The sequence below is a fragment of the Pseudonaja textilis genome, chromosome 2 (assembly GCF_049901715.1).
Source record: "Pseudonaja textilis isolate UNSWEBS1 chromosome 2, rPseTex1.2, whole genome shotgun sequence".
Taxonomy (NCBI): Eukaryota; Metazoa; Chordata; class Lepidosauria; order Squamata; family Elapidae; genus Pseudonaja; species Pseudonaja textilis.
In genome coordinates this window covers 203,408,263-203,433,468 of record NC_141991.1, presented here as the reverse complement: position 1 = coordinate 203,433,468, position 25,206 = coordinate 203,408,263, and the positions used below count along the sequence as shown (strand labels likewise).

Below are 25,206 nucleotides of genomic sequence, written 5' to 3'. Positions count from 1 at the left end.
ACTCTTTTCTTACACACTTTTTTGTGCTGAGCTCAGTCTTAAGTTTTCCATTCAGCTGCTGTAAAGAGAATATTTCACAATACAGACCACTTACGAAGATGAATGAGTTCACAACTTTACTACGCTTTACTAATTTAAACTGTTGTAATGAAATAACACAAATAATAATCAAAGCATTGGGATGAATAAGGGGAAGAAAAGATTTAAAGAGCACAGAATGGAAAGTAAAAGGGTTGTATTAATCTCCATTTACCAACATTTTGTCATTGCCAAATCTCTTTACCAAAAGGCAACAATTAAATTCCCTACTGAAATATTTAATTTTTAGTGTTAATATCCTTCTAAAGATACTCAAGGCTGTTGGGAAAACAAGGATTCTTTGAGTAGTTCTTTGGAACAAATTAGAAAAAGCCTTCAGTCAGTTTAAGCTAGCCAGGGACTCGGTTTGAGTACTGCTATGTACAGCATCAAGGCTTTATATAAAGTGCACTTATACTGATTATGATAACCTCTCTGCTTGTTGTGTCTATTAAATTTCCATGGGAGTAAAAGCAAATCACATCAGAGGCTATTGCACACTGCTGTAGGCTTTTACCTCTTGGATCCACTTCTATGTATATTTAATGAGGCATCATTAACTAATAAGCCTCTTAATGAAAGATCAATTATGAGAAAACAGAGATCAAAGAACTGGAAAAGACTCTGAAGATAATCTATTTCAACAATCCATCTATCTATCTTTTTTCCAATATAGCCAAAAGGACTTTGGTCCAAATGCTGTTACTACTAGGACAGCATTTGAAATTTTTGATTGGCTTCCAGGAGCCATCAGAAAGAACGCAAGCATTCTCACAAAGAGTGACCAGTTCTCACGGACACGTAGTCCTCAACTTATGATCACAACCGAGTCTAAAATTTCTGTTGCTAAGTAAGTCATTTGTTAAGTGAGCTTTGTCCCATTTTACGACCTCTCCTGTCACAATTGTTAAGTGAATCCCTGCCGTTCAATTAGTAACACTATGGTTAAGTGACTCTAGATTTCCCCGTTGACTTTGCTTGTTAGAAGATTGCAAAAGGGGATTGCATCACCCATCATAAATATGAGTCAGTTGCCAAGTTTCCGAATTTTGATCATGGGACCATAGGGATGCTGCAGTATTTAGTAAGTGTGAAAAACAGTTGTAAGTCAGGTTTTTTTACAACAGTTGCTGTTGTAACTTTGAACAGTCACTAAACAAATGGTTGTATATTGAGGATCAATATGCTGTCCTTAAAATATAGGCAAGCTCTCTCAATTTGAAACCTTCCGGATGCCCTGAATTCCAAGCCAAGAGAAGAATGGAAGTTTTGAAATCCAGCATATTTAAGAAGGAAAGGCTGCTATACAACTTTAGTCTAAGAATAAAATTATTATTGTTAGCTATGCAAACTGATAGCCAACGAAAGTTATACAATATTTAACAATAAATATAAGAACGAAGATGAAATCAACAGTAAGCTTGCTTGGTTTCAAGTTGTTTCAATTATTTAATTATGCATAAGTGCACCATCATGCCTACCGTCCCTGTCCTATTGTTCCCATTTATTGGTACCTATTTCCTGTATTCTTACTCATGTTTATACTTATATCTATTACCTTGTAAGTGATTGACAAATCAAATAAATAAATAAAATAAATTATTTTAGGGCCAAGCCTTATGCTGCTTCAATTTTATTAATACAATTATATTCTGTTGTATAGTAGTAGCATAAAGTCTAAATGTGTGTTTACTGTGAAGAACATAGTCAATATGAAATAAACATCAAACAAACATCAAACAAAACTCTGATAGTTGATTACAAAATTTGCAGGGTGATTTTTTACAGAAGGCAATACAAAAATGATCAGTGCAATCCTTATGGCTTGCAATTAAATATTTTCATTTTTCTTCATTTGTTTCTTTCATCTTGTAATTCTAAATTCAAAAGATGATTTTCTAGTTTTTGTATATCTACTTGATGCTTCATTAAAAATTTCCCATTCAGATGAAAGACAGGTATTTCGTACTTGTATTTTTCAAGCCAGACTGAATGATTAGGTAGAGTTATATCTATTTCCTCCAAAGTAAACTGTAAAAAAAACAACCCAGAAACAAATGAACAATAAAATAGCTAGCAGCCAAACATTAGAAAAGCATAGTAATAAATCATACTAAAACAATTGAAGTGATCTCACTGAAAATCTATGTAGGTTGTAAAGCAATACTTATGTTGGAAAAAAAAACTGATTAGGTTTATTTTTTTCAGCAAGAATTTTTGAATGATTTGAATAAGAGGATTTGGGGACCTCAGTAAGGAGCACTATTACAGATAAAAATGTCATGAGAAACAGTTTCCCAATTTGTCCACAGAGGCACTTACAAATGAACAAGTGGTTTTGAAATTTGCCAGCATTGTGATGAAAGTCTGCATATAGCCTATATTTGCACAATTTGCACTGCAATTCAGTCAATCATATTTTAGCCCAGCATGTTGGAAGAATGTAGCTCGTAGGATTAGTTTATGTTGGAGTCTACTATGTGAACTTAGGTTTGTGTTAATTCCCTGAATTATGGTTCATTACAGTGAACATAATCACTCTTGGTCTTTTTTTATCAAGCATCCTAGATAACCTTTGGCTATCTCCATGTGAATTATTCCTATTGGTTTTGTAAGTGGCAACTGTGAGTCACTTATAGAAGACATGCTTATTAGGCTGAGGAGATTTCAATCGCTTTCATTTGGGAGGACAAAAGACTCGTAAAATGGCAGTGGGGAATAAAATGCCCTAATTAGATCTGATTTCAGATTGTTTTCTGGATTGATCTCATCTCCATGTTCGAGCCCTATAGTGATTAGAGCTTTCTTGCTTCCCACCTCCCAATATTATTCTAGGGCAAATCAGCTCTGTGTGGTTGGTCCAATAATCTTCTGGACCCATTATACATAGAAGGTATTATTTCCTGGAGGCCTTGGAACAAATAAATAAAGAATAACGCAAATTCAGTGAGTTGAGTCTAGTAATTATTGGAAACATTCGTCTTGAAGTACATGTTGGCCAAATTTTCAGTGCAGTCAGATTTCTTCTCTTTTGCTGTCATTCCAGTTTCAGAAAATTGTTATATTGACTCATACCTGCTTAACAAAGCACCAGTTTAGCAAATTTCTAAATAGGAAAAAGAAACAATTGGACATTTTATAGGAAGGAAATCCCATTGATTGGGATTCTAACTATATTTCTAGAAAAGCAATTAATATAACTTCCAGGCTATTTAAGATAGCACGCCCAACTTTTGTTTCAGTAATAGCTTTATCTGTGTATTTGCTTTAGCTTAACCATTTAAATGGACAAAATCAAAGCCATGAAGATTTTGAGGCAATTATTTTAGTAGGAATTGTAATACATAACACTGAATTATTTTACTGTGAAATATTTCCAATTTTAGTACTTATGAAGCACTATTGATAACAATTAAAGTCTCTTGGTGATTTACAATAAGAAGTGCTATCACAATTAAAACCAAAGATACTAAGAACAGTTAGAAACAAACAAAATCAACAATAAAGCAATTTATTTAAAAGATACATGGCAGGGTCGGTGATATTCTACCGGTTCGGCCTGGTTCAGCCAAACTGGTAGCTCTGAGGATCATCTATGAGCGAACTGGTTTACTCCGACGATCAGCTGCTGGGCCCGCCTGCCCAGGCTCTATTCTGACCTTTATTTTCTAGTTTTCAAGCTCAGCTGCTTCACACGGCACAATGGATTGCCGCACGTCAGCTGTCTAACACCCAGGGAAATTGCAGGATTGCAGGATAAGATCAGTAGCAAACCCCCTGCGCATGTGTGCAAAGCGCGCACTCACTGAACCGGTTGTTACACCGGTTGAATCATACCCAAGCCACGCCCATCAAGCCACACCCACAGAACCAGTAATAAAAAAATTTGAATCCCACCACTGGGCACAGCCTTTTTAAAAGCCAACCAAGGAGCTATATCTCTTAAGCCAGCAATGGGTATATGCCAAAAAAAGAAGGAAGACGGCTCCAGAGAAGGTTTAATGGAGATACAGCCAGAATAGCTCATTGTATCATATAGAAATGTATATTTCTATTTCTATTTATAATTATATAAATATAATTTATATGTTAATATATAATTTATATTCTCCCAAGAAGCCTAAATTAAGGTATATGAGGCTTCCAAAATAATTTTTAAAACTTCAATGTAGGGTTTCCCAACCAAGACCATCATCATCATCATCTTTTTCAAAAAGGTCAGTTAAATCTAAAGAGAAAGTAGAGACAATGTTTGGGGGGGAAATTATATGAGTTCACTTTCCCAGAGTCTCCAATCTTTTTATTTGCAACTATAAATGGAATAAACTTGATTTATAAACCAGAACGTATAAAGAATTTGATGTATTTTACAGAAATCATGAAGTTTGCAACATATTATTAAAATAATGAGTGCTTGTAATAAATGTCTGTGTTAACCACTAGGTGAAAAGATTTATATCACACCATATTTATCCATCATTATTTGTCTGCTGGTAATTTTATTTATAGGGTTCAACAAGAATGATTTACCCATAAGAAGTGTTGGATTATACATTTATATTTATATTAACATTTTTTGAAGGCGGCAACAGAAAAATGATTTCACTGGAAAAGGCTGTTTTTGGAAAAAAGATATGGGAACTAATGCCCTAAAGTAAATTGGTAGCTGGCGCATAAATATAATATCCAGCAATAACATATTCGCTTTGAGCACTTCTGGAGACCAGCTTGACTTGACTTATGAACACGATAATTTCATTGCACAAAGTATAGCTATCTATTGGGAAAGACGTGACTTTTCCCACTGCCATAGTCATCACTGGATCTTCATAACTTCATCCTACCTTCATAACTTCAGAATTGAGCTCTTTGGTGGGTTAAACTTGAAAGCTACTATTTGATTCCATGGGAAGTATCAGAATCCCTGTGTAGGTTAAAAATTAATGCTCCTTTTCAGTGCCTACAACACTGGATTATTTTGACTGGTTTACCCATGGAAAGTTTATTATGGAATAATCTGTGTTGAAAAATACTTTTTTATTCTTTTAGTAAGAAGATACAGACTAGATTAGTAGACTTATTCAATCTGTGGCATTCCCTACTAAGACTAGATCATGAGTGGGTCAAGAGGAAGGGAAAGACCAGGAAACTTAATGAGATCCTCAAAAACAGGACAAAAATTGAAAGAACAAAAGGTAGTGTATGAAGTGGCATATGAATATGGCAGAAATAAGGATGATTTGCAGGGACAGAAAGCTTTGAAAAATTATGCAGAATAGTATTGGCATTAGTTTTTGCTATACTGCCTTTTCATCTCTTTCTCGGGCCTTTAACATCTTTGGCCTAGGCTAGGGGAAGGGAAACTTGGCTCTTTTATCACTTATGGACTTCAACTCCCAGAATTCCTGAGTGAGCCATAAAAGGTTCCCCATCCCTGGCCTACTGGTTTTTCAGTTGTGAAAAACCATTTGTATATTAAACATTGTATATTTGTATATTAAAAATTATATTATTATATTATGTATATTAAAAATTTGTATATTAAACAGTCCCATTCAAGTCAAAAATTGATTTCCCCCACAACTGAAAAACCAGTAGGCCAGGGATGGGGAACCTTTTATGGCTCACTCAGGAATTCTGGGAGTTGAAGTCCATAAGTGATAAAAGAGCCAAGTTTCCCTACCCCTGGCCTAGTACTTTTTTAGTCCCTTTCTATGTTTTGTATAACATTGTTTTACCCTGAAAAGGTAAGATAGGTAATCATATGAAAGCAAATAGAATAAACTGGGCTTCTCATAATATTATTACTTTGTATTAATCCAATTTTAAGAAAGCCATTTTAAAATGTTTGATGAATTAAAAAAACAAAACAAATTACATCAGATTATTTCTTGGCAGTTTATTCAATTCAAGCATTTCTAATTTACTGTGTTTTGTCCACATGCTATTGCTGCTTCTGATGTTCCATAGTGGTAACAGCAGTTTCTCAACTTTGGCCTCTTTCTATTGTGTGGATTTCAACTCCCAGAATTCCCCAGTCAAACACTGGGTTAGAAATTTAAAATGAGTTAAACATGTTCTGATTCCTTCTTTTAAACATTGTGTGTTGGTATTTTGCTTAAGCAAAGGACTGTATTAACCTACCTTGTGTTTATATGGTTCAAGCATCATTTTGGCTTCTTCACATAAAGGACAGGGATGCTTTAAAAGGGGAGAAAAAAGCAGACAGTAATGAAAAGTAGCACAGGCTACATAAAGCTTCTTAACATGCTAATCTCAATCCATTTTGACAATATTTTTCAGCATCAGTTGACACTGAATTCTGTATCCTCGATTAAAGGGGAAGAATGAGAGAGACAGCACTGACAGAATTATCTATCCTATTTCAGAAGGCAACCCTGAAATAGGATAGATAACCTAACCCTGAAATACATCCTGGCAATCTTTTTTCCCGTCATGTCCTTATAATGCTGGCTTCCAAGGTCATTCTGCTCTGAGCAATGGGAAAGTTATATTCTTTGAAAATGCCTTCTTCCCTATACCTGCCAGGCCTCTGAACCAATTCCTGGTTCAGACACCTGGATAATTTAAATAGCGGCTCTCAGTGATGGTAGTTGAAGGGCTGCATACTGAAGGAGGAAGGAGATACCCAGTTTTTTATTGGTTCATGGCACAGATTTTCCTACATCTCTCAGCTTTTTTTCAATACAGATTTGGTGATTCTCTGGAATTGTGATAAATCCATATGCAAAAGGAGCTTGATAATCTGTTTTGGCACAAGTGGTTTGTGCAGGTGTATTCAAAGATAGCCCAAATTTGGATGGTACCAAGCTTCTTTGGAACACAGGTTCAATTATTTTAATATAATGCCAAAACCTTGTCCAAAGGGGACCTAACTACCCAAAGTTATCAGCTGGCTGGTAATAATTGCTAAGAGAAGAGGAATGCATTGTTTTAATGCAGCATTTGTAAATAAAAACAGCATTATTTTCCAGCACCGTGCCTATGGCAGAATGGCAGAATACAGCTTGCCAGAATTATGTTGTCTAGTTTTCTGCCAATTCAAAGATCAGTGGGTAGAACTCACAAAGAGCCCACAAGTGATTCATCATTGCTCTACAGCAAGAATAAATGAAATGAGGCAATACCATTTTAAAATTAGCTAATTCATGCGGGAAAAGGGACCGATACTGACAGCCCTCAGTGTCCTTTCTCACACTGCAAGAGAAGAAGGTTGAAGTCAAATATTTAGTGCATTCACTTATAGCACCCTGTAACAGAAGGTGCATACAAACACATTTCATTGAGTTCAATGAAGTGTACAAATAGAGTTCAAGCTCTGAATTTAACTGCAGCTTCTTACTGTTTTTAAAGACAGATCTTATCCCGCATATATACAATGGAAAAAAGATGCATGCTAAATACATCTGCTTTTAGCTTGAAGCACATTGGTAGGGAACCTACAGTCCTATATGGGTGTTAAACTTCACCTTTCAGCAGCCCCATCCCACATGGCTAATGATGATGCTAGAAGCATCTAGAAAACCCTAGGTTCCTATCCATTGAGGCTTTCTCAGAATAAAAAAAAAATGGGAGGTAGTTCTGGAGGATGAGGTAAGGAAAGAGAGACTTTTTTTCTTTGCCTCACCTGCAGCCAACACTATTTTTTTTTTGATGATGTAAGTCCAAGATGAAGGAACATAATAGCCTTAATGGACTTGATTTCCTCTCATGGTGAGGTTAAAATTCAGCTTCCTGGATTATTCTCCTTCTGCAAGCAAATATAAGCCTGACAGGGTAGGAATTAAGTCCACAGATGGCAAAACTCATCTTGCCAAGGTTTATGTAAATCTTCAAAATCAACATGTTCAAACACTTTCCAGGTTAACACCACTATATGTTGCTCTTATCACTTCTTGGTTTCTATTCAGCCAGCTTCTAACTTTGAGCTGATGCAAGTAATTTAACTGCAAATAACTCTTCTAAGAACTCACAAGAGACTATTTATGTTAATAAGACTATTAATTAACCTATCTTTCCCTAAAAGAGTCTGGGTCCCTTTGAAAAAGGCCTTTGGATGGCCCTGTACATATGCAAAGGGAACAGAGGAGAAATTTCTGCTTCACTGCAATATTGTGTTTGGTTAGATTTACTCCTTACCATGTACCAGCATCACCCTAAGTATCTCCTCTGGCACTTTATCTCCAAGGGCTCTTCAGAGAATAAAGGGACTTCTGAGACTGGCATTCAGGGAGACAATCTTTAGAAGCAATCCTATCAAGAGCTTTTTTATCCCTGTATTCCAAAATTCAACTAGGTTCCACCCTGGCAAACCAACCTTTAGATTGTTGGTACACTTCCCCTACTGCCACCTGGAAACCATTTAGATTTATCAGAGGCACTTTCAATGCTGCATGTGTTTGGATCATTTTAACCTACTCTGAACCTTCCCTGTCCATGCAGTACATCAAAGCCAGCATGAAAAGAGCGTTGGTACTTACCTGATACTCCCGTTCTCTGTGAGCTGTGAACAGCATCCAGTGATGGAAACGTGCTTCAGTCTCTTCTAGGAAGGCTGGGCTTAAACTTGAGGATGCTCCACCTCCTCCACGAGACTCCTCCTTAGCGTCCCCAGTTTTGCGAAGCTGAGGTATTGATACCCTATATGCTTAAGCCTATGTAATAACCCTGGCCGGAATGAAAGGGTGGGACTGGATGCTCTTTACAGCTCACAGAGAACAGGCGTATCAGGTAAGTACCAACACCCTTTCTCCCATTAGCTGTTCAGAGCATCCAGTGATGGGACATACCAAAGCTTGGCACTGTCCTAAGGGAGGGACTCCGTCTGGGTTGCAGACCTAACAGTCTCTGAAATAACTTGCTGCAGAACTCGCCTACCAAATGAAGCCTAGCAGAAGCAAATACAACAACTTTATAATTTCTAATAAGTGGAGATGGAGAAGCCCAGGTTGCAGCTCGGCAAATCTCTTCTATTGTAGCTTGGGTTGCCCATGCTGCTGTGGTGGCTGAACTCCTGGTGGAGTGAACGGTAATGCCTTGGGGCACTGGTATCAAGTGAGAGTCATACGACTTAGCGATGGTGGCCCTTACCCATCTACCTATGGTAGAGGGTGAAACCTTACGCCCCAGGGTGTTAGCTGAAAGGACACGAAGAGGGCTTCTGTCTTTCTGGAGGGCACCGTGTGCTCTATGTAGATGTGTAAGGCCCTTCTTATGGTGCCATTGGTGTTCGAGCCTGTGCGATGGACGTGAGCAAAAATTTGGGAGCACCAGCTCTTGAGCTCTATAGAATGCTGAATTAACTTTTGGAATGAAGGAGGGATCTGGTCTGAGAACCACTCTATCTGAATGGAAAATGCAGAGGTCTTTGCACACCGATAATGCAGCTAGTTCGGAGATTCTTCAGGCAGATGTAATTGCTATCAGGAAAACTACTTTGTAGGTTAGAAATCAAAGCGTCGTGGTCCTTAGTGGCTCGAAGGGACCTGTAGTAAGGGCCAATAGTACCTTATTTAAATCCCAAGTTGGATATCGGTGCACTACGGGGGCCTCAAGTTCTTGGCACCGTGCAGAAAACTGCAAATGTGAGGGTGATGAGATATGGAGGTAAGATCATCCCAAGATATGACCAAAGCGAGGGCCGCCACCTGTCTCCGCAGAGTATTAGGTGATAACCCTTTATTTAGGTCCTCCTGTAAAAATTCTAATAACTGCATTACTGATGGGGAAGTGGGGTCGATCCGAACCCTCTGACACCAGTGGCAGAAGCTAGACCAGGTGGCCTGATAGATTCGGTTCGTCGAAGGACGTCAAGCCGACTGAATAGTGTGAATAACTTGAGTAGAAAGGTGTTCATCTCTCAGACGTCACCGTTCAACTTCCATACGGCTAAGTTTAGCCATTGGCGGTCTGGGTGTAGCACTGGGCCTTGAGACAGCGATATGACCGATGATAGGATCCCCCATGGTGGAACCATCGTGAGGTCCTTCAGGTCCGCGAACCATGCTCTCCTTGGCCAATAAGGAGCCACTAATAGTAGGTCCGCTTTTTCTTCCAGCAACTTCTGAATCAATTTGGGGATCACGGGGAGGGGAGGAAAGGCGTATAGCAGTCCGGTGGGCCAGTGACATCTGAGGGCGTTCACGTTCTCTGCTCCCTGCGATCGGTAACGAGAAATGAATTGGGGAAGCTGTGCATTGAGTGGGGGAGGCAAACAGGTCGACAATCGGTCGGCCCAACCTCTGAGTAGTCTCCAGAAAGATCTTGGGGTCCAGACTCCACTCTGATTGGTCTAACGTGGCTCTGCTGAGCCAATCTGCTTGTACATTTGCTATTCCAGATATATGCTCCACCTTTAGAGAGAGAAGATGGATTTCGGCCCACAGGAATAGTCTTTCTGCTTACCTCATTAGTAGATTGGAATGAGTGCCCCCTTGTTTGTTGATATGGGCCTTTGTAGTTATGTTGTCTGTTAAGATGAGCACGTGTTTGTAATGGAGATGCGGGAGGAATTTTCGGTGTGCCAAGTACACTCCTCTCAGTTCTAGCCAGTTGATATTGTGTGCCTTCCCTGAATCTGTCCAAAGGCCTTGCGCTGTATGTGATTGGAAGTGGGGCTCCCATCTCACTAGACTGGTATCTGTTGTAACAATTGACCTGTGTGGATCCTTGAAAGGGCATCCCTTGTTGATTTTGGGTCGTGTCCACCACCAGAGACCTGAGGACGATTGATGGAATTTTTACATGAGTCTTGGCGTCGTCTCTCCTAGCGCGTTGGTATGGCAACAGGAACCACTGCAGGGTTCTTGCATGGAACTGGGCCCAAGGGATAATAGAGATACAAGAAATTATTTTTCCAAGCAATTTAGAAAAGAGACATAGTTGTACTTTCCTACGAGTTCTGATCTGTTGAGCCAAATCTCTAATGTTTTCTTTTCTGTCAGGGGAGAGGAAAACTTTGCTTTCCAGGGTGTCAATGATGGCACCAAGGTGATTGAGTCTAGTAGAGGGTGTTAAATGACTTTTTGACCAATTGATTGAGAACCCATGTTGTTGTAGGGTTACAAGTATAGTTTGAATGTTCAAATTTGCTTGATTGATGGAAGATGCCAGAATAAGAATGTCACCCAAGTAGCATTGAAGTTGGATGGACCTATTTCTGAGCGATGCTGCCAACTGATAATTAGAACAATTTAGCTGCACTTATTGTCTGTGGAATCCAGCAGTTCAAGTCCTCTATCATCCAGTGGAGTGGTGGTAGGGACCCCCCTTCCCAGGTCCCCAAGGGAAACCTTGTTGAGTAACTTGCCTCGCAGACAGTAACAATTACTCAGCAAATTTAACCATGTGGCTTTTAAAATGGCGGCTGCCTCGTGGCAGAATGAAAATGAAAGCAGCTGTCACCACCTGGCCTGCTGAAAGCAAAACCACTCAGCGGGAAGGTGCAGGGGCTAATTCCCTGCCCTGAGGTGTTCTGCGGTTAAAGCCTCGTAATAAAAGGAAAAAAGGCTTTGAGCCTCGATAAAAGGAAAAAAAAGGATGCACTGTTTAAATTGAGGCTTCGAGCCTCAAAGAGACAGAGCATTTACTCAGCCGGCTGGGAGATCAGAGAAATAAGCTTCGTTGTTGAGAAGTTTAAGGCAGCGGCTCTGAAACGAGAGGCTTTTAGCCTCAGGGCAGATTGGAAAGATAAGCCTCCGCGTTTATGAGGCTTTAGCCTCAGGAGGCTGGAACACTCGTAAAACATGAGCGAAATGACTTTTGAAGGTTCCCAGGGGTGGTGGGGGTAGTTGGTGACAGGAACTATGGTACCTGACCTGAAAAATAAATCAGCTAAATCAGCTAAATCACCAATGTTTTGTTCCAACCAGGAAAACAATAACACAACCTGTCTGAAGAAAGGCTGAGTTAAAACTGGGGACGCTAAGGAGGAGTCTCGTGGAGGAGGAGGAGCATCCTCAAGTTTAAGCCCAGCCTTCCTAGAAGAGACTGAAGCACTTTCCCATCACTGGATGCTCTGAACAGCTCACGGGAGAATACATAGTACAAAGAAAAGTTGCTTTTCTCAAGTGAAATTATCAGTCCACCTATAATTTCACAAAGTCCATGTGCCAAAAGAATCTAGACTGATATTTTGTCAGGTTCATTATCTCCACTCTATTCACACAATTCTAAGTCAATGCAACATTTTGCATTCCAGGAACACTAGTATAGGCAGAAATATCTTCTCCAAGAATATTAATTTTAGAGATAAAATTCTCAGCCTCCTGCTTTAAAGCAATACCCCTTTAAAGAAATACTCTCCTACTGCAATTTTGCAAGAGAACAAACATACCTTCTGGGCATCCACAATTCTTTTTGTGCATTCTTTGTAGCATAATTTTTCTGTTTACTTAAAAGCATAATTGGAACTGGATAGAATGGATCCAAAATGTGAATATTACATTAAGCTAATAAAAGAAGTCTGTATTTTAGTCTGTCTAAGGAACTAAGCTTTTCTACTTTTTGGACAATGTATAACATTCTGTGCAGAACTGTTTATTTAACAAAACTAGCCTGCATAAAATGTAATCTGTCTTCCTTCCTTCCTTCCTTCCTTCCTTCCTTCCTTCCTTCCTTCCTTCCTTCCTTCCTTCCCCTCCCCACTCTCTTTCTCTATCACACATCTACTAGATAATGCTTCGTCATCTTATTTTTTCTTACAATATCAATTCTGCGAAGTAGATTGGGCTGAAAAACAGTGACTGGCTCTGATGAGTCACCTAAGCAAGCTTTGGTGCTGACTGAATTTCAGACTGTTGTGTTACAGCTAAGGCTTTGCAAAACATTATTTTTCATAGTTAATAATTACCCCTTCTCCCATCATGCTATTCTTCATCATTTCTTTTCTATTTAGAGTATAGGCCACACAGATAACTAGCACTGAAACAACTTTGTTATATTAGAATCACATGTAAAAATAAAAATTTAGTTTGACTTGTCTGAATCACATCAGCTAAATAAAAACAGACTGAAATCCAATTACATTTTGTATATTTCTTCCCCTTCTTACTTCTGAACAGAAACATTTGTCTCACAAATGAACTGAATTGAGATATTAATTCTGTTATCCATGGTGATTAACTAATACTATAAACAATCAATATATTTCTTCATTGTGGGAGGTGTAAATCCAATGGCACAAGGGGGCAGTGATGTCTAGATAATTAAATATTTACTTTGTGCCCTTCTTCAGCTTTGTCTCTGTTGGTAATCTATGATCACTTCCATTTCCCATTTCTTCCCAGGCAAACATACTGAGAACACATGCTGTTTGATGCTCTACTCAATTGGATGTAGCTAACTAGGTGCTAGACTTGGTGAGTATCTATTTGGTATTTCATGTAAAATCTGCCTTCTGTTGTAGCTGTTCAGCTAATACCCAGAATGCTTCAACCTCCAATCTTTATGCATTAGCAAAGTCTGCAATCTTTCAAATCAAACTTAAGCTATGAGTTATATGTAAATTTTGAGGGAGGTTGCTAAGATCAAGGGACCACAGTGGCTGAAGGGCAGGAACTATATGGTTTGCATCACTCCATTTCCAAGAAAGGAGAAGCACAGCCAACCGGAAGTGTGGTCTGCCCAGCGTTCTCTTGGAATTTTATTCATGATATGAAATGAACACACCAGCAAGATCAATCAACACTGAAAGTGCAACAAATCATCCACAATCAGGATTGCCTATTGGGAGAAAGCAGAGAAAGTATTCCTATACTCATACAGCTACATGCTCTAAAGTACAGTCCTAGTGCATAATCATTTGCAAACTTGACTTAATATTATGTGGGAGACATATTTGGCTACTGAGCCAGTTGTTATCATTAGGAAATGAGATAATTGTCTAAGAGAATAGATGAAGGATACAGTAGCACATTATTGTTGTTTCTTCTGACTAGCTACTCTCTGGTCTTGGACCTATACTTGGTGGTCCACAAGACCTATCCCACATCTTATAAATTAGCTGTTACTGCCAGATATAGTAAACCATTGCATCTCCTGGACAATGCTGATATTACATTAAGCTATCAGTCCATTGGCTTCAATAGGCAAATGAGGGAAACACAATATGATATCCTTTTCCTCAGGGAGAAATAAATTTATTTGTGGTAAATTATCTTGGGCTGGTCCAGTTCCTGAGAGGATAAATCTAATTTTTTAAAAAAGAAATCAAGAAATATAAGGGTAACACTATTACTAAATTTCCTAATAATCAACCTGAAGCACAACTTTGCCATTTCTTTAAGAACCATAACTCAGTACTAGAGCTTTGCCCCCTATACTGGACAGATTGACCTTATACTGAAGAATCCAGGCTCAGTCAAACTGGAAATATGGAGTAGTAATTGATTAAGATCCTTGAAATCTTGGAATGCTATAATCAATCAAACTTTTATATCATGTTTTGTATAATGGGCTATTTTACAGCAACTTCATATGACCACATAGGCATGAAATGGATATGAGGACCCTTTCAGGTATATTGCTCAATCTCAGCTCCCATTAGTTTTTGCAAGCATAGGCAAATCTGTAGTGATGGAAACTGATGTCCAAAAATATTTTGAGAACCCCAGTTTGGCTGCTTCTGATATAAGCCTAGTATTGTTGAAAGTACATGTAATAAATCATATTACTGCCAGGAAACAGCTACATTCTCCTATTTTTATTCTTCTAAGCTGTGGCTGCAGGATTCTCTCTAAGTGTTTCTCAACCTTAGTCATCTTAAGAATGTGGACTTTAACTCCCAGAAAGCCCTAGTCAGCATGCTGGTTAGGGAATTCTAAGAGTTAAAGCCTGCACATCTTAAAATGGTGAAGGTTAAGCTCTATGGTAAAACAATGAGCCAGAACTCCCAAGATTTGCATTCAATTTGAATATTATTGTTTTAAATTTCCATTTGAGGACATCCTATTTGGTTTACTTGACCAATTAGTATTTACCTTGGTGAACAACGTTAACACTGGTAGTTTAGCACTGGCTTCACATAACATCCTTTGAAGTGGTTTTGAATAACTTGTGAGATGTGAGGTCCAACTTTGAAGGCACAGCATCTTTGCTCTGTTTAAAGAATAAAATATTTCTCTGTAATTGCATAATACGTTTTAATTACCAATCATACATTATGTAGACAGCCCCATGCAAGAGTGATGCTCAAGCAACTGTGTAAAATAAAAATGCAAATGTATATTATTTTCACAACACTTGTGGGGGGGATGTTTATTATTGAACAAGCATAATTTAAATTTATGATTACATTTTTCTTGCTGTAGGGCTTGTTTTAAATTCACTAACAAACCACAGTGATATAAACATATTGCAAAGTTTCAAGCAAAGCAAAATAAGACTTAGCCATTATTAGCAGAATACAAAGAATTTTGGTAGTTCTTCAAAATGACTCCAATGGACAGCTGCTTTTTATATTTCCTGAAATACAGCTCATTTACAGCTAGTCCTTGACTTACAACCACAGTTGAGCCCAAAATTTCTGTTGCTAAGTGAAACATTTGAGTTTTGCCCTATTTTATGATCTTTCTTACCACAGCTGTTAAGTGAATCACTGCAGTTCAGTTGTTAGTAACATGATTGTTAAGTGAATCTGGCTTCCCCATTGAATTTGTTTATCAGCAGGTTGCACAAGATGATCACTTGACCCTGGCACACTCCAACCATCATAGATATGAGTCAGTTGCCAAGTGTCTGAATTTTGATCATGTGACTATAGGGATGCTGTGATGGTCATAAATATGAGAAACGGTCATAAGTCATTTTTTTCAGTGCCGCTGTTACATTGAATGATCACTAAATGAACTCTTGTACATCAAGAACTTCCTATATGGCACTGAGTACACAAAAAATAAAATAAAAAACTCAAAAAAACCAGACCAGATGAAATTACTCTGACATGTTACTTAAAAACTTGTAGATAACATTGCGGGTAAAGAAGCAAGAGTTACTTAATATGTGAAAATGTTTATTGTTGGCTTGTTTAAATGTCTGTCTTTTTTTAAAAACTGCGTATATGAAATCAAACATGAAACTACACTTTATAAAGATTATAATTATAGTCCAAAAGAATTATATTCATTTGTAGTGCAATTCCATAGATATCTGCCTTGAAATAAGTTCCAGTAAATAAGACTTTCCTCTAAAGAAATATATGTAAGATTTCAATCTTACAGGGCAATCTTATTTATTTCTTTGTTTATGTGCTGTTTCCCACATTTAGAAGAAATATCTTGAAACAATCTATTTTATGCCTCTCTGTTTGGATGTAAGTCACAGTTTGTCTATTCGGACATAAATCTTAACAGATACATTTAAGATTGCAACATTTTGCAGCCATTCATTTTAGCGGGCATAGTCTCTTACTTGAACTGAGATTTCTATCCTCCCCCTCTTTTATTTTGAAACTCACATTTAAAGCACATCTAATTCTGTGATGGATATATGGCCCATGTCTACCTATCTACAGTTTGATTACACTATTGATAATCACCACCAAACAATACAATCTGTAACGTGGATAAATCTAGTTACAGCTCTGGTTTGTATTGACACTGGAATCACAAACTTGAAATGGTTAGGATTAGTGAACAGATTATTAAAACTGTGGATCATGTTAAATTATAGTCCAATTACTCACTGCTCTTTCTCTTCTATCTTGTATGATATATTGTAATGTCTTTCTCTCACACACACATCATTTTCAAGGGTTTTTACTGAGAGGTCAGTTTCCTTAGAGGAGGTGACTAATGATTTATGCTATTTCTTTATATAACATTTACATACACATTCAGGTGACTATAAAATGAGTATTTGCATAATAAGAAAGAGTAAAAAAGATTAATTCTTCTTGAGATGGATGAGAACACCAGAATATATCATCAACTAAATCTGTTCTTTAATAGTATTACCACTACATAAGAACACTTGGAGTCGAGAATTACAGGGGTCCCATAATATATCTTGATCAGCCTCCATATGGATATTCTTAAATTACAAAGATCAATATTCTGTGCCCAGTTACACTGATACCTTTCTAATTGCACAAAAATTAAACATTTAGCCACATTTAATAATCAATTAAACATACGAACAGTCTTCCCTAAAAAAACGTTTGGTCCTCAAGGGTGAGGTAGGACAAATACAAGTGACGTTCAAGAAATTCAGATAGATTGGCTACATGGCATTACTAAAATAATATGAAGAACTAATTAATTTTAGTTTATTTAAGATGTTGGATAGAACTAAAATTATAACAAGACATCATTGTAAGGGTAAAAATTAAACTGCAGTATAATTTTTCTTTGTAGTAGACTAAATGTGACACTTTAACCATCTGTCATCTGACAAATTTTTAAAGTTGAAATCTTTTACTGCTTTGGTGGTGGCTTTAGATGCACAAAACCCAAATTTAGGCAGTTCCACAAATCCCAATACACAACCAAGCTACATAGAAATTCATATTAAACACAATGGCTACCACAATATGATGAGTTTGAAAAAAGGGCCCAGGAAAGCAAGCAAAAAAAGAAACTCCTAGGAAGAAAGATGAAAGCGAAAACAAAGAGACAAAAGGCAAAAGTAGAGGGGCAGAAAATGAACCTAGGAAGCAGGTGGCTTAAATAGAAACTAGACAGTAATAACACAGAAATAAATGGCTTTGCCACCATCGAGGTTTTTCACCTTGGGTTTGGCTTGTAACCAAAGGTGGATAGGAATGCTACTTGGAAACACAATTCTCTTTTTTTCCCACTGAGAATATCTTAGTCTTGGAATTTTTTCTTCAGAGATATATGCGGGAGAGTGATAGTATAAACTTCATAGTCAGGCAAAAGTAATTTTATTTATCTGGGTAAGTTAAATATATTGGAAGTTTATTATTATGGATTTTAGTCTTTGTTCGATATTCACTTTCAATATGATTTCTTTACTATTATTATTATGCACCACACTGAAATCCAAAAAGGATATAAGTGGGGGATATAGGAACATTCAAATAGGCAAAGAAAGCAGAATAAAATGCAGCTCATAAGTTGCTAGCAAGTAGAGCTTTTATAAAAGCATTGGATGATTGAAAGCAAAACCAGAACAACAATGATAGATTACAAGTAATTATAAATGAAAAGCAACAGTAGATTGTTTGACTCAGCCTTGAACTGCCTCTTATCACATGATCTTCAGGGGTCTGTTTTACACAAATGGTAGATACAATTATCTTCGACTTAAGTGTGATGAACCATGAACCACAGCACAGCATTGTCTCCAAGTTGCTCTAAGATGATTTGCAGCAATTTCATGCAGTTCATCATTTCATTGAAAAAGGGGAGGAGAGTGGCAGAGAAAACAAGAGGTTGTACTAACACTGGTGTATTTATAGATTCATAGGCTGCCTTTCAACTCACATTTAATACCGATAGCAACTAATAGAAACCAGTTTTGACAACTCATCTAAAGGGGGAGATCAACTGCAACACCATAGAATAAACTGGGCACCCTCTAGTAGTGTGGACATCAATTCTTACAATTCCTATACCATTATATGCAATCTGGGTAAGAATCCTGGGAGTTGAAATTCCAGACATCCGGATGTTTCCCAGGTTGGGAAAAATATCTTCCTGGCTGTCATCTGGATCTTGGGAACATAGTTGTGTTCTATATAAACATGGAGAGGTAATATAATTCTAGGAAAAACATGCAGATTGATCTGTCTGTCTATCTATCTATCTATCTATCTATCTATCTATCTATCTATCTATCTATCTATCTATCTATCTATCTATCTATCTCCTGCAGTGTATTAATTGTAAAAGAAACCAACTGTGAAGAAAGACTCTTAATACTTAGAGTACCAAGTAAGAATTACTTTACTAGTTTAACTAAGTATCATTTAACTTTGTTTTGTAAGGTACTTTCAATCATAATTCTGCATATATATGGATAAAGTGTGTTATAAATCTCAATTACTATAAAACAATACAGGGCTGCTGGCATCTTTCTCTCATTTATCATTTTGGAAAACAACCGTAACATTCAACATACAAACATAATATAGAATGGGAAAAAAACTTTTGGCCAGGGCTATATTCCAGCAAGAAGAGCAAAGCAATAAATCCCCTTTTATATTATTAAATAAGAACAACCAGGTACAATTTAGATGAATTTTTGTCTGTAATATTAAGAGCTAAATATGTCTAATTTTTCAGTTGCCCATTTTTAATTAGGATTTTTTAAAAAAAACAAAACATTTCCAGAGCTACAAATTAATGGCTGTAAGAGCTCTAAACACAAATGATAAAAATAAAGATGCCCTCAATTCAAGCTTGATCCTTGATGACAGCAGCTCTGCTGTTTTCTTGACAGCACAATAAATGCAGTTTGACACTGTCTTTTTCAAAGACGTTTCTTGACTTTTCTGTCTAGTCAGTAGCCCTGGAGAAGACCTACTTACTTCTGATATAAGCCAGGTATGTCTAGGACCTACCAGCTGCTGAAAAATTTACCAGCTGATAAATTGGCACATTACCAATACCTTATTAAATACAATGCCTGGGATTGGGCAAAAATTTATTTCTTATTATTACTTTTTTATTTTTATTTTTTTTATAAAATCTTATCTGTACTACTATGCTACAGCCCAAAACTTGACTGGTAGACCAACTATTTGAAATGTATATTAATAACAAAAGCTATCAGATATCATAACCGCAAGTTCAGTTAAGAGATTTCGTCAACTCAAGTCATTGCATGTTTCTTACCGAACTCATTCTCAAATTATCAATTCCATATTTTGAGGTAACATCAGGAACATGGAAACTAACCAGAAAAACTAAAAGGAATTATTCTACCATATATCACACATAATGGACACCAATAAAGTCATAGGCACATGGGAAGAATGTTACTTAAACAGAAACAGACCAAAGTCTATGGATTCTTTTTGTCCAAGTATATACATTAGACAAAACAAAAGCATAACTGTTAGAGCTTACAGAGTAGCAGTAATCATTCCAGAAAAAATATATAGTTTAAAATGTGATGTCTAAATGTGTTTTTCAGCATGTATGTGCTTAGTTTTATATATATTAAGATCAAATTGTGGTCTTATAAAGCAGTGTTTCCCAAATTTGAAGACTTTAAGATGTGGGGACTTTGCCAGAATTTTCTAGCAGCATATAAAACAACCTGCACTGAAAAAAATATACAAATGAGGGGCAGGCATCCTCAAAACTTAATTAGCTTACTGAAAGATAAAAACATGATCATGGTTCTAATCCTGATTTCAGTGGGATTCGTAAGATGAAATGACAAACTGTGATCAATTAAAATAAAATGAATGCTTAGAATGTGCTTGTCCAGGATATGCTTGAAAGAAGAGAGACATGATAGCAGTTTTCCAATATTCCGGTCAAGCTATTTTCTAAAGCACCTGTAGGTCAGACAAGGAATAATGGATGGAAACTGAACAAGGAGAGATTTAACCTGGAAATAAGGAGAAACTTTCTGACAGTGAGAACAATCAACCAATGGAACAGCTTGCCCTCGGAAGTTGTGGGAGTGCCATCACTTGAGAGTTTCAAGAAGAGATTGGACTGCCATTTGTCAAAAATGGTGTAGGGTTTCCCACTTGGGTGGGGGGTTGGACTAGATGACCTATAAGGTCCCTTCCAACTCTGATTATCTGTTATCTGTTAAATCTGTTAAGATGGGAGGAGTAGAGTGCAGACTTATGCAATTAATAGTAAAACATAGTTTAAAACCAGAAAAAGACAACTGAAACCACAACACTTAGATACAGGCAATCCTTGACTTATAATCATAACTGAGCCTGGCTATTATGGTTATAAGTCATGATGGACATAAAGTGAGTCATCACATGACTGGACCCAATTTTATTACCTTTATTGCAGTGGTCATTAAATGAACACTGCAGTCATTAAGTGAACCCATTGTTTGCAATGGGAGTTTTTTCTTCCCCTGAAAATAAAAGTAAATGCTGGTTCCCGGAAAAAAAAATCATTGTAAATTGCATCCATGTGACTATGGGGCATTGCAAAAAGCCATAAATGCAGGTCACCCAAAATGTATGTCATGATTGGGGGAAGGACATTGTAATTTCGGAACCAAGTCATAAGTAGCTATTGGGGAATCCATCATAACTTTAAAAAGTCACTAAACAAGTAGTTGTAAGTTCAGAAATACCTGTACAAGTTGTTCATTCCTAGTCTCATGTTATCTTTGAATTAAGTTCATAAACAGTATAACTGAACTAATGCTTTTTTGATACCCTGAAGAATTGTAATCTAAAACATGAGAATTAAAATCCTATTTACTGCCACTTCTGACCCTGAAGCAGCACCCTGTCTTCTTTTCCACTTACTATAGCTCTTTCCTCTTCAGAAAATGATATAAGAAAACTCAGTCAAATATTACATAGCAGAAATGACATTCCCTATATACCTAATCACTACTGATTGTGCATAGATGCTACTATATAAGCAGACATCATTTGATCAGGAACAATCATCCTTGGTTATGTGAACATTGTACAAAATACTATTGGGAAATGGAGATTATCCTACTACACTGATTATTGGTGTATTTGGCCTGTAAAAATATGGATGATCATTAGATGGAAACAAGTTTTTTATTTTCTAACCATATAGATGTCATAACATTGATAAATGAATTACAGAAATACAAACTCTCCTTTTCAGGACAAGCCTCTTAATGACTAAGTAAAAGACAAAAGTTTATACTAAATTGCTAAGACTGAAATAGAGAAGAGTATTGGAGCTGAATTAATTTGTGGCTCATCAAAATTTGGAGCATTAATGAAAGACACCATACTATATATTTCTACTATGCGGTACTTCAAGGTCATGATAGTTAGATATAATACAATCAAATATAAAATGTTAAAATAAAGAATTGAAAATTCTTCATTGGAGCAATTAAAAGAATCATTTATTGTACAATGATAAGTTGCTCCATTCATATTTCATAGCAAGAAAATAGTGATATAATATACAATATTTTATTATAATTGAAAGAATAAAAATTAAAATGTTCCATGAATTTAACCATAAAATTATTAATTTATTAAACAGATCCTCTATTTTACATGTTAGCTGCTCTTTTCCTGAATCAGAAGCACGTTGTTCTAAACTTCTCTACAATTATTTTAATCATTCCGTTCAGTCCTACTACAGCTCAGAACTTCCCCTACTTGGAAAGATTTACTTCTACTTTCCTTTAGCAGATCTGAACAGATTATAATTTTGCTGTGATATGTGACTTTCTTGGTTAATTGCCCTACACATAGACATATAGACACAGTTAGCAGATTCTGAAAGAACGGTGAATTGTTATTTGGTATCATTGTAATGTTACTATTAGTAGTTAGGATATGTGATTCAGGGGTTTCCATGCCCCTCTGCTAAAAAAAAATTGGTCAGATGGATTTGGGAGTAAAGCATGATTGGCTTCAGACGGCAAAAGGTCTTTGTTATTCGTCCCTAAGAAAAAGGAACTGCTTTTTGTTGTTGTTATGAAAAATTTACACTGCCAGAGCTGAATACATTAGTATGTGATGAACTAGTGAACCACAGCTTCCTCTACACTTTAGAAAATTGAGACAAATCTGCTGATTATTTCTGAATTCAAGATTTCTGTAACTACCATGTAACTATGTGCTGGTGACTCACTGTCATCATGGTCACTGGCAAGAACTATTCTAACTTAAAGAGGTTAACTTTTTTTAGAATTGAGTAGTTTGTGGTTCCACATCCTGTAAGAACCAGCCATTCTCTTATTTTATTCCATTGATCAGAAAGCCATAATACAATTTATTATATATCCAAACTATTGGATCGAATAGATTGTGAATATTCAAACTGCTTAAGAAAAACATTGGCATACATAAAGATATCTGGGTTACCAACTTTTCCGTTTCATTCTTGAACTCTAGTACAACAAGAATTGAGCATTGCTTTCTAATAGTAGTCTAATCAAAGAAAATGCACAGGTCAGGAGGAGAAATAATGTGCCATATCAATCCCTTGATTGCTCAATTCTTGTTTATTTTTGAGTTCCTCCTTCTCATTCAAAATATCCTTATATCTAACAATATTTTCTATGTTAACGACATTTGGATGAACCAGTACTTCCACTGAAAACCAAACTGGTATCCTCAAATAGTGTTGTTCTCTGACTTTCTCCCATACTAGCAATAATGCATTCCTAATATAATGCCTTTGAAAGTAACCGTGTATTTAATTTTCCCATACTACAAATAGGCCGACCCAATTGCAAATCATGTCCCTCCAAAGTCAATAACCTTTTGTTCCTCAATACAATCCATTCTTTCACCCAAATTCCACAATCTGATAATATAATTCCCAATTTGGTAACCTGAAGCCTCCTCTATTTCTCGAATCTTGCAACATTTTACAGTTATTCTTGCTTTTTTCCCTTGCCAGATATATCTTAATATTACTTTACTGAGTTTTTCAAAGTATTTTTTCCAGTTTTATCAGAATTGTTTGAAATAAATATAATAATCTTGGCAATATATTCATTTTATTGTAACTATCCTATCTATCAGTGATAGTTGCTTATCAACGGAGACAGAGTAGAGCAAGTGGCCAGTTTTAAGTTTCTGGGTATTACCGTAAAAGAGGACCTGACCTGGGGTGCTCACATTACAACACTAGTCAAAAGGCCCCAGCAGAGATTATACTACCTGAGACTTCTCAGAAAACAACTGAATGAAAAACTGCTGGTGACCTTCTACCACTGCACCATAGAGAGTATCTTAACATACTGCACCTTTGTATGGTTTGCCAATTGCACAGTGGCAGATAGGAAAGCACTCCAGAGGGTTAATGTCATTGCCCAGAAGATCATTGGTTGGCCTCTCCCCTCTTTGGAAGAGCTTTATAGCTCCCACTGCCTTAAGTTCAAAATATTCTCAAAGATCCCTCTCATCCTGGGCACCCTTTTTTTGAACTATTACCATCTGGCAGATGATACAGAATATTAAAAACAAGCACAAATAGGCTGAAAAACAGCTTCTATCCCAAGGCAGTAGCTCTGTTGAATTCTACTGTATGGTGCAGTGTTGGTGTGGTGTTGCGGGTTTTCGGTTCAATGTGTGAAGTGTGAAGGATGTGTGTTTGTGCTTATTTTCATGGTAATGATGTGCACTGAAGATGATGTTTGATTTCGTTGCACGAGGTGTAATGACAATAAAGTAAACTAAACTAGTCGCAGTTTTTCCATTTCTCCAGATATTTTAATTTGTTGAATCAATTTATAATAATTATCTTCCTTGATTGTTACACATCTTGATGTTAAATTAATCCCTAAGTATATTTTCTTGATCAGACTGGAACCTAGGGAAAATGCAGAGTACAGGAATAGAACTGGAAAAGTTGGCAGACCACGTATTTTTATATGCATCACTGCTTTTCCAAAGCAGTTATCCAAATATGAACCGTGGCCTATCTACGTTCTGTGCTGAGATCCAACTGTTTTTATTAATTTGTAAAAATAAGCGTGGGGTATAAATAAATGAAAATGTTATGCCCAAGCATGCAATACAGTAAGCCATATTATGCTGCTGGCTAGGGAATTCTGGGTGTTGAAATCACCCATCTAAATGTCGATGGGATTGAAAAACACTGGATTAAAACAAGAGAAACCTGCAAATTCACATATCGTCTAGAAACCAGCAATGAGACTCCGACCAGTTTTAGTTACATTATTAGAGAAGAACGAGTCCTTCCTTTCAAAAGACCAACCTTTGACTAGCTGAGCCCGTTCCAGACACAAGCAGCGACCGCTCTTTGTTCAACTTCCTGAAAAGTACGTAGAGATACTATTAGTGTAGAGCCACTCTCTTCCCTTTTCCTACTTCTATGGACTTATTTCTGTTCGGCTGTGATTTAAAGCAGCTGTTTGAAGGTTACTATACAACTTTGATTCGCATTGCAAATTTGCCCCGCGAAGACGCTGATCTGATTGTGGTTGCAATTGCGGCTGCTGTATTGTTATGACGCTGTGTTG

General features: G+C 36.9%; 1 protein-coding gene and 1 long non-coding RNA gene across 2 annotated transcripts in view; one reads left to right on the top strand and one right to left on the bottom strand.

The window, feature by feature from the left end:
• Positions 1-25,206, top strand: part of LOC148127328 (uncharacterized) — a 212,673-nt gene that overhangs the window by 20,787 nt on the left and 166,680 nt on the right. The window lies entirely within an intron of this gene.
• On the bottom strand, positions 107-25,194 carry C2H5orf63 (chromosome 2 C5orf63 homolog). Its single transcript, XM_026703959.2, has 4 exons — positions 24,942-25,194; positions 15,078-15,195; positions 6,223-6,279; positions 107-2,109 (listed from the first exon to the last, which is right to left on the bottom strand). Exons 2-4 carry the CDS (start codon positions 15,186-15,188, stop codon positions 1,930-1,932), a joined length of 348 nt encoding a protein of 115 aa, XP_026559744.1. The 5' UTR covers positions 15,189-15,195; positions 24,942-25,194; the 3' UTR covers positions 107-1,929.